This window comes from Passer montanus, unplaced genomic scaffold (genome assembly GCF_014805655.1).
Source record: "Passer montanus isolate IOZ18808 unplaced genomic scaffold, ASM1480565v1 scaffold94, whole genome shotgun sequence".
In the NCBI taxonomy this organism is placed as follows: domain Eukaryota; kingdom Metazoa; phylum Chordata; class Aves; order Passeriformes; family Passeridae; genus Passer; species Passer montanus.
In genome coordinates, this window is record NW_024374812.1 from 1658788 (window position 1) to 1673289 (window position 14502).

General features: G+C 37.3%; 1 protein-coding gene across 2 annotated transcripts in view; it reads right to left on the reverse strand.

Annotated features, from left to right (window-relative positions):
- SUPT3H (SPT3 homolog, SAGA and STAGA complex component) overlaps window positions 1-14502 on the reverse strand; it is a 256562-nt gene that overhangs the window by 72014 nt on the left and 170046 nt on the right. For both annotated transcript variants that reach the window (XM_039696034.1, XM_039696035.1), the window contains exons 4-6: window positions 13620-13706; window positions 12366-12456; window positions 10588-10724 (exon numbers count right to left, since the gene is read on the reverse strand). In XM_039696034.1, coding sequence (XP_039551968.1) covers window positions 10588-10724; window positions 12366-12456; window positions 13620-13706 — 315 coding nt within the window. The remainder of the gene's footprint in view (window positions 1-10587; window positions 10725-12365; window positions 12457-13619; window positions 13707-14502) is intronic.

Here is a 14502-nt window from a genome sequence, read left to right on the forward strand (position 1 = left end):
CCTCTATTTCTTGGTGATCCTCTGCTTCAGTATTTCAAAGTCCTTCTTGTACTTGGGAGCACAAAATAGGCCACAGATTCCAAATGTGGTCCCACAAGTGCCAGATCAGGGGGAATCATTGTTTCCCCTGACCTGCTGGCAACCTCTGCTGACACAGCCCAGCACGTGGCTGCCCCACACGCTGCACCCTTGTATGGGGTTACAGCATCCACATTTACTATTGCTGACCTTTGTGTCAGCCTATTTCTCCAGCCTGTCAACAAGGTCCTTGTGAATGCCAGGCCTGCTTTCCACACATTTGACTGCTCTGGATCGTGACTCAGTATTTATTTGCCATGCAATGAATTACTGCTTTTATTTAGTTTATAAGATCCAGCAGCTAATCATGTCTGAGTTGAATGCATAAAGAGAATCACAGAATCACAGAATAGTTTGCATTGAAAAGGACCTTAAAGATCCCTGGTTCCAACTCCCTGCCATGGGCAGGGACACCTTCCCACATGCTCAGGGCCCCATGCAACCTGGCTGTGGACACTTCCAGGGATAGGGATGACTTCCCTGGGCAACCTCTGCCAGTGTCTCACCACCCTCACAGTAAAGAGTTTTCTTCCTCATATGTAATCTTAATCTTACCTCTGTCAGTTTATGCTTCAAGAAAATGCAGTGCAAGGGGAGGGAACTGCTCTGGTTCTGAAATGTCCTGTACTCACTTTAGTTCCTGTTAATTTATAAAGAAAACTGATGAAAGTAAAATCACATTAACCTGCATACCTTGTATTTTTCATTGAACTTGTGTTCTTATTCTTCTCTCAGTACTAAAATCACATTCCCTATGAAAAAATCTGCCATAGGGTTCCTATCTTAGGGATAGCCTGTCATGTTACAAGGGCAGCTTGTAGTTACAAGTCCTAACAGAATGAGTTTTTAAAAAAAAATGCTGGTATTTCTCATTCCCTAGGAAATAATGTGTTTACTATTGGATTACCTTAATGACCTTCACTGTAGCAATAGATCTTTTGTCTTTCTACATGATAACTGAACTTCAGTGTGAATATAGGTGGGAAAGTTTGGCAGCTTGTGGCTTTGCAAATGTGAACAAAAAATGACAACATTTGACCATAGTAACTGGGTAATAGGTAACCAAATTTTTTAAATGCTGGATTTTGGTCTGGAATTCACTGAAAGGAAGATGACAATATGGAGATAGAGACTATTAAGTGAATCAAGTGATTCTCAATTTTTTGCTTAAATGCCTGCAGTTCATGAAATCCTCTCTGACTTCAATGAAATAGTAACATTCACAAAATCCTATGTGAATGAAATCAAATACTATAGACAACATAGCCCAGGAACCAGCAAACCGACCTCTTTATTTCCAATGAGAAAAACTGCACTAATCTTGGCTAATCCTGTGGTCAGATGGAAAAACAAAAAAATAAAATGCCAAACCAAAATTAAAAGCAGAAAAAAGAAGAATTAAACATACAAAAGGAGAGACAGACAAATCTCTGTTTTTTCCAGGTTCTGACAGCAGCAAGGTATAATCAGTATAACTACAAAACTATCTTATGATAATTATTTCTTCAACAGTCATACAGCACCCAGTGACCTGTAGCTCAAGCACTTCTTTAACCAAATGCAACATCTCAATAACTCTCTATAGATTTCTCCCTCTGCTTTAAATGGTGCAAGTCAATAGATCTGAGCTCATTTTGGCTATATTTAGCTGGAGTGCAGCCTGAAAACTACTTCCAATGCTCCTCTATGCTGTCTGTGTGCTGCAGACTGGCTGGAGAGGCTCTGATGACACACAGTTTGCTCAGTCTGCTGTTAGAGGGCAAATTCCAGTTAGAAAGAAAAGGATTCTCAGTCATTTTGTGGGAGGTATTTGCAGGGTAAACCCATGGGCCTGATTCAAAGCCGGTTTTAGTTCCTGGCTGGAGTTTAATACTGGGGAAGACAGTGCTAATCCCTTAGTGGATATACAGGGTAAGGAAAGGGAAAAGGGCTTCTCTGCTCTACCTGTGATGTCTAGAAATAGCGGATAAATTAACCTTCAGATGAATGAGCCTGGCACAACCTTGGGCCAAGGGTCTTGCATCAGCCTCCTACGGATGAAGAAGAAAACATTCCTTTCCTTAATATTGGCTTGTGAGTGTTCTCCCCTCTTTGTTAAATCCTGGACCTTGCCTGTTACACCTCAGACCCTGCTTTTCTGCACCAGTCGAAACAGAAGAACACCCTCAACCCTCCCCCTATTTCATGCCATAGAGAGCCTTCCTCTATTGTCTTCATATGTTAGAAGGTATTATTTTCTTCCAGATAAAGATTTTTGTGATTTGAAACTTTAAATGGAAGGAAAGAGAAATTCAGGGGTGTCCTGGAGCTTGGTCACACAGCGTCTCAGTGGCTGACAACCCAAGGTGCTCCTGCCTATGGAGTTTTCCAGATGTGAGTGAGAGAAGCAAGTGGTTGTGAAGATTTCTGCCAAAAATACAGGGTCTCTGTGCTGAGATTTCAGTCTCACTATTCACAACAGTGTCAGAAAATCTCTTCCTTGCAACAAATAAGAAGTAGAAAGCTTACAGAATAATACTGTGTTTGAAATTCGTATTAACTTGTGTTAAAACTCCATGGGTTTTTGAGTTTTCTGAATCCTGTGCAAAACATCTTAAAAATGGTTTTATGCAAGTGACGAGTTCCTTCTGAAAAACTTGACAGGACAGAACTATTCACAGTGTAGACCTGATCAACATCTTAACATAAGAAATAAACAGTTGTTGTTTCCTCTTCATTTAGAAAGCACCTCAATATTAGACTTAGTGGAACTTAAAGACAGCAATTTGCTACATAAAAGTTCAAAGATCTGAAAAAATAACTTCCACCCTAAAGTATCAGCCTGTCTTGTAGACAAGATTTGCATTACTGCACCTCTAAACAACTTCAAAAATACAAATCGCTATTAGCACAAATTTAATTACTTCAAATTACAAGAGTTTTAATAACCTCCTACCAATGCGACCAATGTCAGACTTAGCATCAATCCTTGCTCCCAATTCTCCAAAGTTTACATAAAAAATAACTCTGTTGTGAGTACCAATACAGGGTGATTAGTAGAGCTAAGCAACATATTAAACATGTTAAAATACACTCAGAAGGAGAATGTTTTGTTAGTCTTGTATTTGGCTTCTAATCAAATGCTCCACAGAAATACTGTTTATAAGCATGTGTGTCTACATTTAATCACAGATGTAAATAATATATATATAAAGTTTCCTTCCAAAATTTGAGACAGAGCCATTTGGGTGTCAAAACTACAGCAGCCCCGGATCTTCCTCTTCCTCAGAGAAAGCAAGCAGTGGCAAAAAATACTCAAAGAACTAAAAGACAGAAAAGCAAGTAACACCTTTCCCTCCAGCAAGGCTGCCTAGATTTGCAGTATGAGCAACATTCATTAAAATGCTCAAAAACCCCATGACTGAAGATCCAAACAAACAGGCCACTCTATGTAACCATAGCAAGCAACCCCAATGTGAGAAAAAGCCAATAATGTTAGATTTAGCAGTGTAAAAATCTGATTGATACTGGCTGTGACAAGTAATCTTTTCCACTCAAGGGCTTTTTCCCATTCCAAAGATAAGGACACAACATTTACAGCCATATAGATAATAATGCAAAACTGTTCCTGTTTATTTTCTGTTTACTTTTAACCAATTCAATCACTACCCAAGAGAAACAGTGCTTTTCCACTATCCCAGACGTTCCCAAGCAATGTGTAATCAGAGAAACCATTAATACCACCAGGCTTATTTTTATACCAAATAATGCTTACAGACAATTTCATGCCAAAACAGCAAATTTAGAGTTGAGTAGCTACCAGTTGTGCTTTGCACTCATCTGGAAACACTAGGTGGACTGATGCAGTGGAATTAATTCCTTCTATATTTGCATTCCTAACTTCCATTTTGCAGTATTGAAAAAAAAACCAGCCAACCCCATTGCCTACAGAAAAAAAATAAGTGTGTTTTGTTGATTGATGTTTCATCTATGTTCTTTTTAATCTTGGCATTTCTGTAAAGCAAAACCAGTAGACAGTTTATAGGGAGCTGGTGTGACCCTAAAGTCTACTTCATATCATCATTACAGGTTGTTTTTTTTATATCAAGGTCCCACAGCACACAAAGATCTTGAGTCTCTAATGAGAATCATCCTGGAGGCACTGGAAGTACTTTTCTTAACATCTGATGAAGTACACTTTAATGTAACTTAGATGTTTCTAGGAATAAAAATTGGGGAAAAAAAAAGTCTACCTTTGATCTAAGAAATTAACTTGCCCCTGGATTGTTTCCCTCTCATTTCTGAGTAAAGAAGCCAGCCTAAGTTTCTGGAATGTTTAAATTTTTAGGCAGGTACCACTAAGTGAAATTCAGCCCAACTTGTGGAAGTGATGAACAGAGCTCTCAAAACAGCTTAAGGGAATGGGAAAATGAGATCCTGGTCTTGCTTTCCTCACTGTACCAGGACTCTTGTGTCCTTGGGCATGAACTTTTCCACTCCTCTTTGAGCAGGTTATTTAGCCACTATAAATCCTTTTCTGCTCTTACTTGGCCAGAACTCACAGGTCAGGATGCTACTGGTTTGCATTTAGGGCTGCAATTATTCAGTCCACAGAAAATGTAAGATTTAAGGGATCTAATGTTATAGCTTATCCTTCTGTCCTGCCACTGGCATCCCTTTGCCCATATTTGACAATGTTTGGTAAAGAACAGCATAAAAAACCCACAGAGATTACACTATCAAATCTTACCTAAGGATGCATTATTTCCTGAGGTGTAGATGTTAAATCAAAGAAGGTTTAAGGTCAATAAACTGTGATTCTAAAAAGCAACAATTTATTTGATTTGGGCACAATATTGTGAGATAAGAGAAGCCAGCGCTCAACTAAATCCAAAGATTCTGTCCCAAAATATAGACTCTGTCAACATCAATCTGATTTCAGCAAGGAAGTAAAAAATAATTCTTTGAAAAGAAAAATAGGTATAGTATCAAAATTGGAGAGCAAAAGAGACATGCACTGAGAATCGATGCTTAGTAAAAGAAAACTTCTTAGTTTGTCTTCCAGCATGCAGTTTCTATTAAGTGCGTGCTGTCCCTAGTTTTCATATGGGCTTTAAACCAGATTCTCCCTAAAGAGTAATGACTCCCCCTCTCCAGCACTTTCACTGGCATAATTTTGGCTGGTGCAATGAGCACAGTGGTACTAAAAGGTTTCAGAGTTCTTCCTAAATCACTTCCTTCTTATTTTCTCTGTACATCTTTTCCAAATTCGTACAATGAATTTGAGAACTTCAACACCAAAAAGAAGAGCTCACAGTCATTTACTTCTGATTTACGCCCTCCAATTTTCACTCTCTCCATTAAAAGATCCCAAGTCCATGCCCTGTGTCCAAGGGCAATCACCACAGAGCAACCTCTGTCCATGCTAATGCTCTCCTAGGAGAGTGGTCACATCCAAACCATGTGGTGGGGAGAGCTCCTGGCCTCTGCTGCCTCCCAGGAGTTTACAGTCATAGAATGGTTAGGGTTGGAAGAGATCTTTAATGGCCACCTAGTCCCTCTGGCCAGCAGAGAAAAGGGATATTTTCCACCAGATCAGATTGTTCAAAATCTCTTCCAACCTCACACTGAATGGTTCTGGGCAACCTGTGCCAGTGTCTCACACCGTCATTGTAAAAGGCTTCTTCCTTATGTCTAAACTAAATCAACCCTCCTTTAGTTTAAAGCCATTCCCCTTGTCCTGGCACTCCACAAGTCCCTCTCCAGCTTTCCTGAAGCCCCTTCAGGCTCTGGAAGAGGCTCAAAGGTCTTCCTGGAGCCTTCTCCAGGCTGGACACCCCCAGCTCTCCCAGCCTGGCTCCACAGGAAAGGTGCTCCAACCCTCTGAGCATCTTCATGGTCTCCTCTGAACCTGCTCCAACAGCTCCTTGTTGTCCTGTGTTGGGGACGTCAGAGTTGGACACTGTTTGGGACAACATGGCCTGGCTCAGGTCAAAGTGTGATCACTCAAAAGCTGATGATGATACTCCAGCAGGAAGGAATCTTCTTGGTCACTGTGTAGTTTAATAATTTACTGTAAGTCCAACATATTTCTAAGACTGAAACAGAGTAAACTCCCAGAGCACAATTCCCTGTACCTCAAGATGCAATCTGGTGTGTTCAGGGGTCTTGTGCAAATACAAATTAAGTCTGTCTCAAAAAAGACAAAGTTAAACAGGAGTAATTTAAAAAATGTTAAACACTATATATTCTGCCCACATTTTAATGCCATTCACCATCTTTTGCACAGAGCCCATTGCATTGCTGTGAGCTTTAGAGATTTCCCACTAAGACAAGAATACTGGTGAGCAGCACCAAAAAAAATGACATCTACAATGAGCCTCCTAGAATAAAAAATAAGTATCTGCAGTTTTTAAATATCAATTCAGCAATTGAATTGATATTTAAATATCAATTCAGCAATTCATAGGACAGTAGACCTTAAATCATAGAATCATAAGATAGTTTGTGTTGAAAGGAACCTTAAAGACCATCTAGTTCCAAACCCCCTGCAACAGAATCAGAAAGTAGGGATTTAACTTAGTTTTTACCATTTTGCTGGCTTCAAGCCTGCTTTAAGATAGTCTATTCTTGTAGGGAAGTTATTTTCCCTCCACTGTTTATTCAAACTTGCAATGTACTATGAAAGCATTATGGTAGATACTGCAACTGAATTATTGCCATATAACACGTGAGTGTTGGAAATGTATCCTTAAACTAGCAGTCAGAGTAACAGATGAATGGTGTTTCCCCTAATCCTATGGGAACAGAAGTGAAACAGAGCACTCACAGCATGATGCTCTATGAATTCTTTTGTGTGTCAGTCCAGACTTCTGATGGGAAGACTTTTTTTTTGTGTGGGGGGAGAGAGAATTAAAGCTATAAAACAAATGATTAAAAATGGGTATTTACAGAATGAGAGAGATGTCAGCTTTGCAGTGACGTTGACTGAAGTTTTTAAATAACTACAGTTGATTTAATGACATGACATGAAGAATGTGATAGTGGTTCTCACAGAAAAAAAAGCAGCAGAACTGAAGTTACCATTCACAAAATTACAGCCAAACCTGCAGTTGGTTTAACTATGGTCAGGAACCTGAGAGATTCAGAGGAGCAACATAAGGACACAAGCACCTAAAACTCCAAGTCCACTTAAACTGCAAAATAAGGAAACATTCAAAGATTTTAAATGAACAGGGGCCTTTTTGCCCCACCAATTCAGCCACATCCCACAGGAATACTACCTCTCCTCTCTAAATGATTTTTAAGAGACAGAGAAAAGCCAAATGGCCATCTTCTTGCAAGGTGTCAGTTACTGTGGATTCTGCCACAGAACATGCAAAGGAAGGGAAGTTGAATTCCTGAGCACCAGCAGCTCTGGCTATTCCACAGCCCAACTTGTGCAATAAAAAAGGAGTGTGGGTAGATTGCTATTACATGTGTTATTCTCAAGAGACTGGCACACATTATGCAGACCAGTTCTATGATCCATTTCTCCTTCCCATGCACAGTTCAGTTACATCCAGGAATGGGAATCACTTTTTCATCTATAAATGTTCTTACTCTGAGAAGCAGCTCTGGTGCAGCAGTAGCTGTCTCAGGAGAGCAGGACAGGAACTGCCACAAAGTGAGACAGAGGTGCTATTCCAGTTTTTATTTTGTTTTGATTTTGCCAATACAGTTGGCTGCCAATACAGTTTGCCTCTACTTAATGCTATTATTGCAGTTTTTATAAAAAGTCATCTTACCACAACGTATTGATAAAATAATCATGTGTTATGACAAAGTAGTGTGAAATCTGTTCTTAATTTCTGCCCTGTAGAAAGAGTATTTTAAGAGTATTCCACCTTGGATCAATGTCCCTTTGCACATTGCTGGTATTACTGTTCCAAAGACATTCCCTTTGCTTCAAATTTAAATCATCGAATACATCAGTAAATTCTATAGACAATCCTAGATGAGTGTCCTTTGCTTTTAATATGACAGTGCTGGTGGCTGTATTTCAGTCAAAGAAGTGTAGAATTGTTTGTTCTCCTTTGGTAATGTCCCAAAGTGGCTCAGAGCTTTCCTGACTCCTCTGTGGTACAGATATGGAATGGACCTCACAGCACTGCAGGCAACAACATAAAGGCTTAGCCCTAATTTTATGAAATGCTTTAGAAGGAATGAGTATAAACAATATTTGCATTTTGTATCATAACTGAAACCATACTGCTAAACAATCATATCCTGTTTAGCCCATAATGACATCAGAAATATATGTTTATCATCTACTCTGGACAGTTTAGCATGATTTTGGCCCAAGGCAAAGTGGAACTGAAATCATTTACGGTTGTCCAAACCAAGATAACCACACATTTCTGAGGTAATTGATACCTAAAAGGAACACTGCCCTTAGATTGAAGTTCATGATTTAAGTACACTAATTCCTTAAAAAACCCTGTTAAATTATCTATTGGATTTCCTCCAGAATTTAGTGTGGATTAAACAATCTACTGAAGAAAGAAAATGTGATACAGGAGATTAGCCCATTCACTAACTCTTCCTTTAGCAATGGATCACATTTCCTACTATCTTTGCTTCCTTTCCACTCACCTCAAAGTGACAAGAAAATCCCAAACAAAACAAAGCCAAAAATACATTAAACATTTTGAGTAGCATGTTTCAAACAGTCTTTCATGTTTTGTCATTAGATTTAAAGACTAATAAGAAAGCAAATAGATAGTACTGGCTTAATACCTGTATATAATTCATCAATATATTCTAAAATAAGACCTTGATTTTCTTTTTCTTTTTTAACATAAAAACAGGTCGAGAGTTCACAAAATGTAATGGAGTCAAGCAACAGAGAGAAGAATTACTTTTTATATTTAATACACACACATACTACAATTCATGGATTACAGTGTAGTGATAAAACCCAAAACATACAGTCAGATGAAAGGCAAGTATTTGATTACAGACACACATTCCTTGACAGACAAACAGAGATTCAGACTGGACATTGTCTACAACAGAGAACTTCATACTTTTATCAACTTGAGAAGTTCTTTAGACCTGAAAAATACTATACTGGAAGAACAGAAGACAGTGCAAAGTCAAGCACATAACCCATTCATTCAGAAGAGTGCTGTTATCTATTTCTGTGTGTACAAGCTCAAAGGATTGCCCTGTCTTTATGCAAAACACAACATTTTGCATAAATAAATAAGTAAGAGGTTAAAGAAGAGAAACCATCCGTTTCCAAAATACAAACAGTGGTTGGATACAACTGTTCAATGACACAGATTCTCAGCTGGGAGGAAATGGGACTTGTTCCTAACCAAGTTCTTACAGAGAAGTGGTTCTTCATTATGTTTTGATTTCTTCCCATTGCAGGGCAGAAAGGAGCAGAAAGCAGACTGGAAATGCCAGAGTTCTGAAAAGAGGCTCCATTAAGAACAAAGAAAGTAGAATCCTAGCACAGGATAAAAATTCCATTATTTCTTATAATTTTCCATGAAATCTTGAAAGGGAAATGAAGCCCTAATAGCCAAATATTACATACAAAAATATTACCAAAATATAAGCCATCTCAGCATTGAAAGGGAACTCAAACCAAAACCCCCAGCTTCCAGCACCGAAAAGATATAGAAATCACTATGCAAATATCAAATTTCCAACACTCCTGGCCACTATGTTGATGTCTGAAAATGGATGGAAATTGGTTCAAATACTCCTCTGGAATTGTGAGTGTGCTCCCAGCACAATTTTGCCCTTGACATCCAGTTGCCTACAGAAAACATGAGGAAGAATTGAGCAACTGAGCACGAAGCAGGATGAAGGACTCTTCCCTGCATTCATTGTGGACCAGATCACCAAAAAAACAGAGTAGTCCTGCCCACCCACAGAAAATTAGTCAAAACCACACACTTCCATGCTAACACAGCTACACTGCTTCTCAGTCCTACCTAGCTTTGTGGAGGTCATGTAGCACTGCACTTTTTACTGCAGATAAAATTTTTCATAACTACATAATACAGAAAATAGGACTCAAAAGGATGGAGAGAAGAGTTTATACTCAAGCGTGTTTGCACAGAATATTTTAATTTAATGTGTAAGCTGTGTCATATGAAGAGTCCTCAAATGGTATTGAAACAATTTGCTAAGAAGATAAATAATAAGAAAGGAAAATACTGTTGTGAAAAATGTGCATGGAATTTTTATAAATAGAATTTTCTTTCTACAGGAAAGAAATACAAATACACAGCAGACAGAAAGATTCATAACTACCATTCTGTAATCTTCCATCTCAGCATGTGTGCCTAGATATCAAGAAACATTTGAAAGAATAGGAAAAATATGGAAATAGGATTTCTTCAGACCATCTGGGCAAAAGAAAAAACATGTAACAATGATTTAATATGCAGCATGAAAAAGGCATCAGACCAGCATGATGTATTAAATGTTTCACAGTTTCTCTGCTGGGTATCAGTAAAGGGAAAGAATTACCTCCATGCGCTCCTGCTTGACATCGTCAATCTCATCATCTTCAAACATGGCCAAGAGCTCTCCGGTCTGGTCAATGGAGTTGAGGAAGTCCTGGGCCAGCTTCTGCCGCTTGTTGGTGTTATTGCTGTTGAATTTGTCTTCAGAAAGACAAGCAAAGAACAACAAACTTAACCTATTTGTCTTCTCCAAACATCACTCAGAGTGACACGATTTAGAACCTGTGCTGAGCAGGGAAGGCCTGTTCTTATTGTGCCCCTCACACAAGCTGTGCTATCTGAACAAGGTGATGACACTGCTCTGCTCCAGTAAGAGCAAAACATAATAGTTAGTATTTTTAGTATAACCAAGTAGTTTTTCATAATCTAGAGAAAATTAATCTGCTGCCTGGATATCATTACTTCTCACCGAAGAATCTACAGTGGACACAGCTTCTCTTTGCTAGAAAGAACTTAAGTTCACAGAGCAAAATATATTGAGGAAATGTTCTTCCCTGAACACATGCAGAACATACTCATTACCTACAGCCTCAAGCAAACTCTAACATGACCACTAAGATGCAATTCCAAAGGTGATGGATCATTGCTCTCTGCAGTAAAACCTGGATAATGCTGACAAGATGATCTCTGTTGTTCTAAACAGCAGAACACCTAAAAAAGCATTAAATTCACAAAAGAAAATTAATGGCTTTAATTATGAAAGCTTACTAGAAAAGGCATTCTTTAATTCCAGGATAAACTGCATTTAGGAAACTTTTCATGAACATCTAAAAGGCTTAAAGGAATGTTTATTTGCTTTAAGTAGTGACACAAGCTAAAGTAGTAAAAGCCTAAAGCTGCCAGGTAAGAAGATGTACTGCCAGATTGCTTGCACACACGAAACATGAAAATAAAATGCTACAGGCAAATTCAATCTCAAATGAGCTGACAAAAACTTCTCCACAGCTTGATGAAGTCAAAGTAAGAAGTACGTTTACCTAGCATCAATGTGGATGCTCAGAGGAATCAAACACAAGGAATTCATTGTATGGGAAAAAAATAATAAAAGACTCTGAGAAAGCAAGTAAGTTTAATAGAGAAAGTTGTGCATGGACATTGCTAGATGTTATAGCAGTATGGTAAGGTTTAGATTTGCTACGATAAGTTTTAACTTTTTACAACAGAAATGTTAGTTCTAATATCAATATAAATCAACAAAATTTTAAACCAGGAAACTATGTGGCATAAATTCATATATTTTTTAATTCAAAGAGCTTTTCCTTTAAATGCATCGGTTATAAAAACTGTGACTTCCTCAAGGAATGTAGAAACAAAAGTGTTTCCCATTATTTAAACTAGAGATTTAAAGTATAAAATGTTAAACCACACTGAAAAAAACATCCACATCATATATTAATGTTCAGACTATAAGGGTATATTTTTTTAAGGCATGTCAAAAATATCAATATCAAAACCTTTTGATAATAATTTAACAAATGTCTATTCAATTGCAGGTGGTGCATTTAAAATACAGATGCTGAAATCAATAAGCCCTTTAATCAGGACCAGTTTCTTACTTCAACAGAGCTCTGACATTAAAGTCTTACTGTTCATCTGGGCGGTAGATGCAAATGCTTACATATTTCAAATGGAAAAGCAGAGATTTTCAGCAAAATTCCTCTAAAGAAACTATTTTTACTATTTTTGTGTCTCTATCAAGCCAGACATTAATACTTTGCATTGAGCTATTCAGCGCTTTTACAAGACATCAAGCCTCTCCCAAATTAATTTCTTTTTTTCTACCTTCGAGGAGGTCATCTTCTTCTATTCCTTTGACAATTTTAGATTTGTAGTCTCGAAAAAACATGTATTTAAGTAGCCTTCGAAGCTTCTTCTACGAGAAAAAAATACATGTATATTAATGACTATTACTATTTCTTATTTAATAAAATTTGTAACGCACATACAAACGTGTAGCACATTACTCAGTACATATAATCTTTAAAATATTTGTCATTTTAAATTCTGCAGAAAATCCACACATAGAAAGTACCTCAAGACAGTAGCAAATCCATATTAAAAATTATTTATTTGAGCTCTTTGTTACATTGCTGTGAGACAGAAAGGAGTTTGACTTTCAGAAAGAATAAATACATCTATTGGGCTTCTTTATGGAACTCCACAATGTTTGCTTACTTTGGAAACTGTAGGCTAGAAATGCACATTTCCATGAACTTTGACTCCATATCAACCACTGTTTTCAGAACAGCCTTACAGCTTTTATCAGATAAAGAAACTGCAATTTATTTTCATGTTTTAGTGGAGTTTAATTTTGAAATAGTTTTGTTCATTAGGTTTCACCTGTCAAATGAGGAAAGGAAAACAAAGGAGAGAAAAGGGTGAGAGCAAGAGGGAAACTAAGGAAGAAAATGACATAAAGGAAGAACAAATAATGTAATTTAAAACAGTTGAAATTTTTTTTAATAATTATTAAATTTGAGGAGAGAAAATTTTTTTCCTGTGTTGACCTCCTGTACTCACTATCCAGACAAAGCAAGGCCATACCTAAATTTGGAGATTTTAGGAGGATAAAACACAGGAAAAATATTATGAAATAAAATAAAGAGGATTTATAGACAGTCTAAATAACAAAACTGTAAGGGTCACATTGTAAAATGTCACACTGACACCCTTCATAACCAGGGGGAAATTAGAATGATTGATTTTTAATTAAAGGGACCTAAAATATAGGGACCAATATTCATATCTTATTAAGAATTTTTTTTTGCTCTACGGTACATTATCTACCCTACAGCTTTCTGAAAAAAAAAAAAAAAAAAAAAAAAAAAGACAATCTAAGCTACAGGAAAAAAAATATAATTTCAGATATTACAGAATTATTATAACATGTTCGATCACATACAACTGCAGAGCACCTATACTTTTAAAATAAAGGTATTCATGATGATGGATTCCTTTACATAGGTTAAGAAAACACTTGAAAACACAAAAGCAGCTGCCTACATAAAATAAGAAATTTCTGTCTAATTACTGTACCTTATCTTTGCGCATTAAGAACAGGAGATCCTCAGCAGAGATGACTCGAGCCCCTCTCATCTGAGAAACTTCAGCTGCTTGCTGCAACTAAAATAAATGAATAAATTAGGATGGCCTTTTCAGTGTTAAAAACTTTATTCACTGGGTTTGTTTTAAATAAATTCAGATAATATTTTGCATGGTTGTCCATAGCAAAATACAAGCTGTGCACTAAAACACAAGCTGGGACTCTCAAAGGTGTCACTCACTCGAGCCTTGTTTGCCAAGAAGTGAATAACAATTTTATGAAAAGCCTGGAAGACCTTTGACAAATCTCAAGAAAAAGCTTTTTTGTTTATACTTAAAATGATTGCTTTTAAAAAGTCCTGCTACCTTTTTTTTTTTCTTCTCTTAGCAGAGAAAATGAACATATAATTCTCTCAGGCAATGTAAAAATGCCAAATTCTTGCCATAGCACTTTATCTGCAACTGTGGAAGGGCGGCTGATCCCTCTCCCAATTTTTTAGAATAACAAATATTAATTTTAAACAGCTTACCTAAGTATTTTTTGAAAGAAACTCTACCCCTACTTGACTTAGCATTAGTACAAACCAGACTCACATGAAGAACTTTTTTAGGAATGCTCTTATTTCATTTGGGAGAAAGAAAATGAATTGATAGGCAGCACCAACTCCATTAATGAAAGAATTGCAAAATCTTATTGAACAGAACAGACCATTCAGCTGTGAAAGTAATAAAGATGGGACTGAATAAGGAATGACAAAAAACTGATAAGAGGTGGCCAAAGGAGTGTGAAGCAATGGACTGCCCTCACATCCATTGTGACAGAGCCTACAAAGGCCCCAAGCACCTCAAATTGTGCTGTAAAGAGCAAAAATCTCTT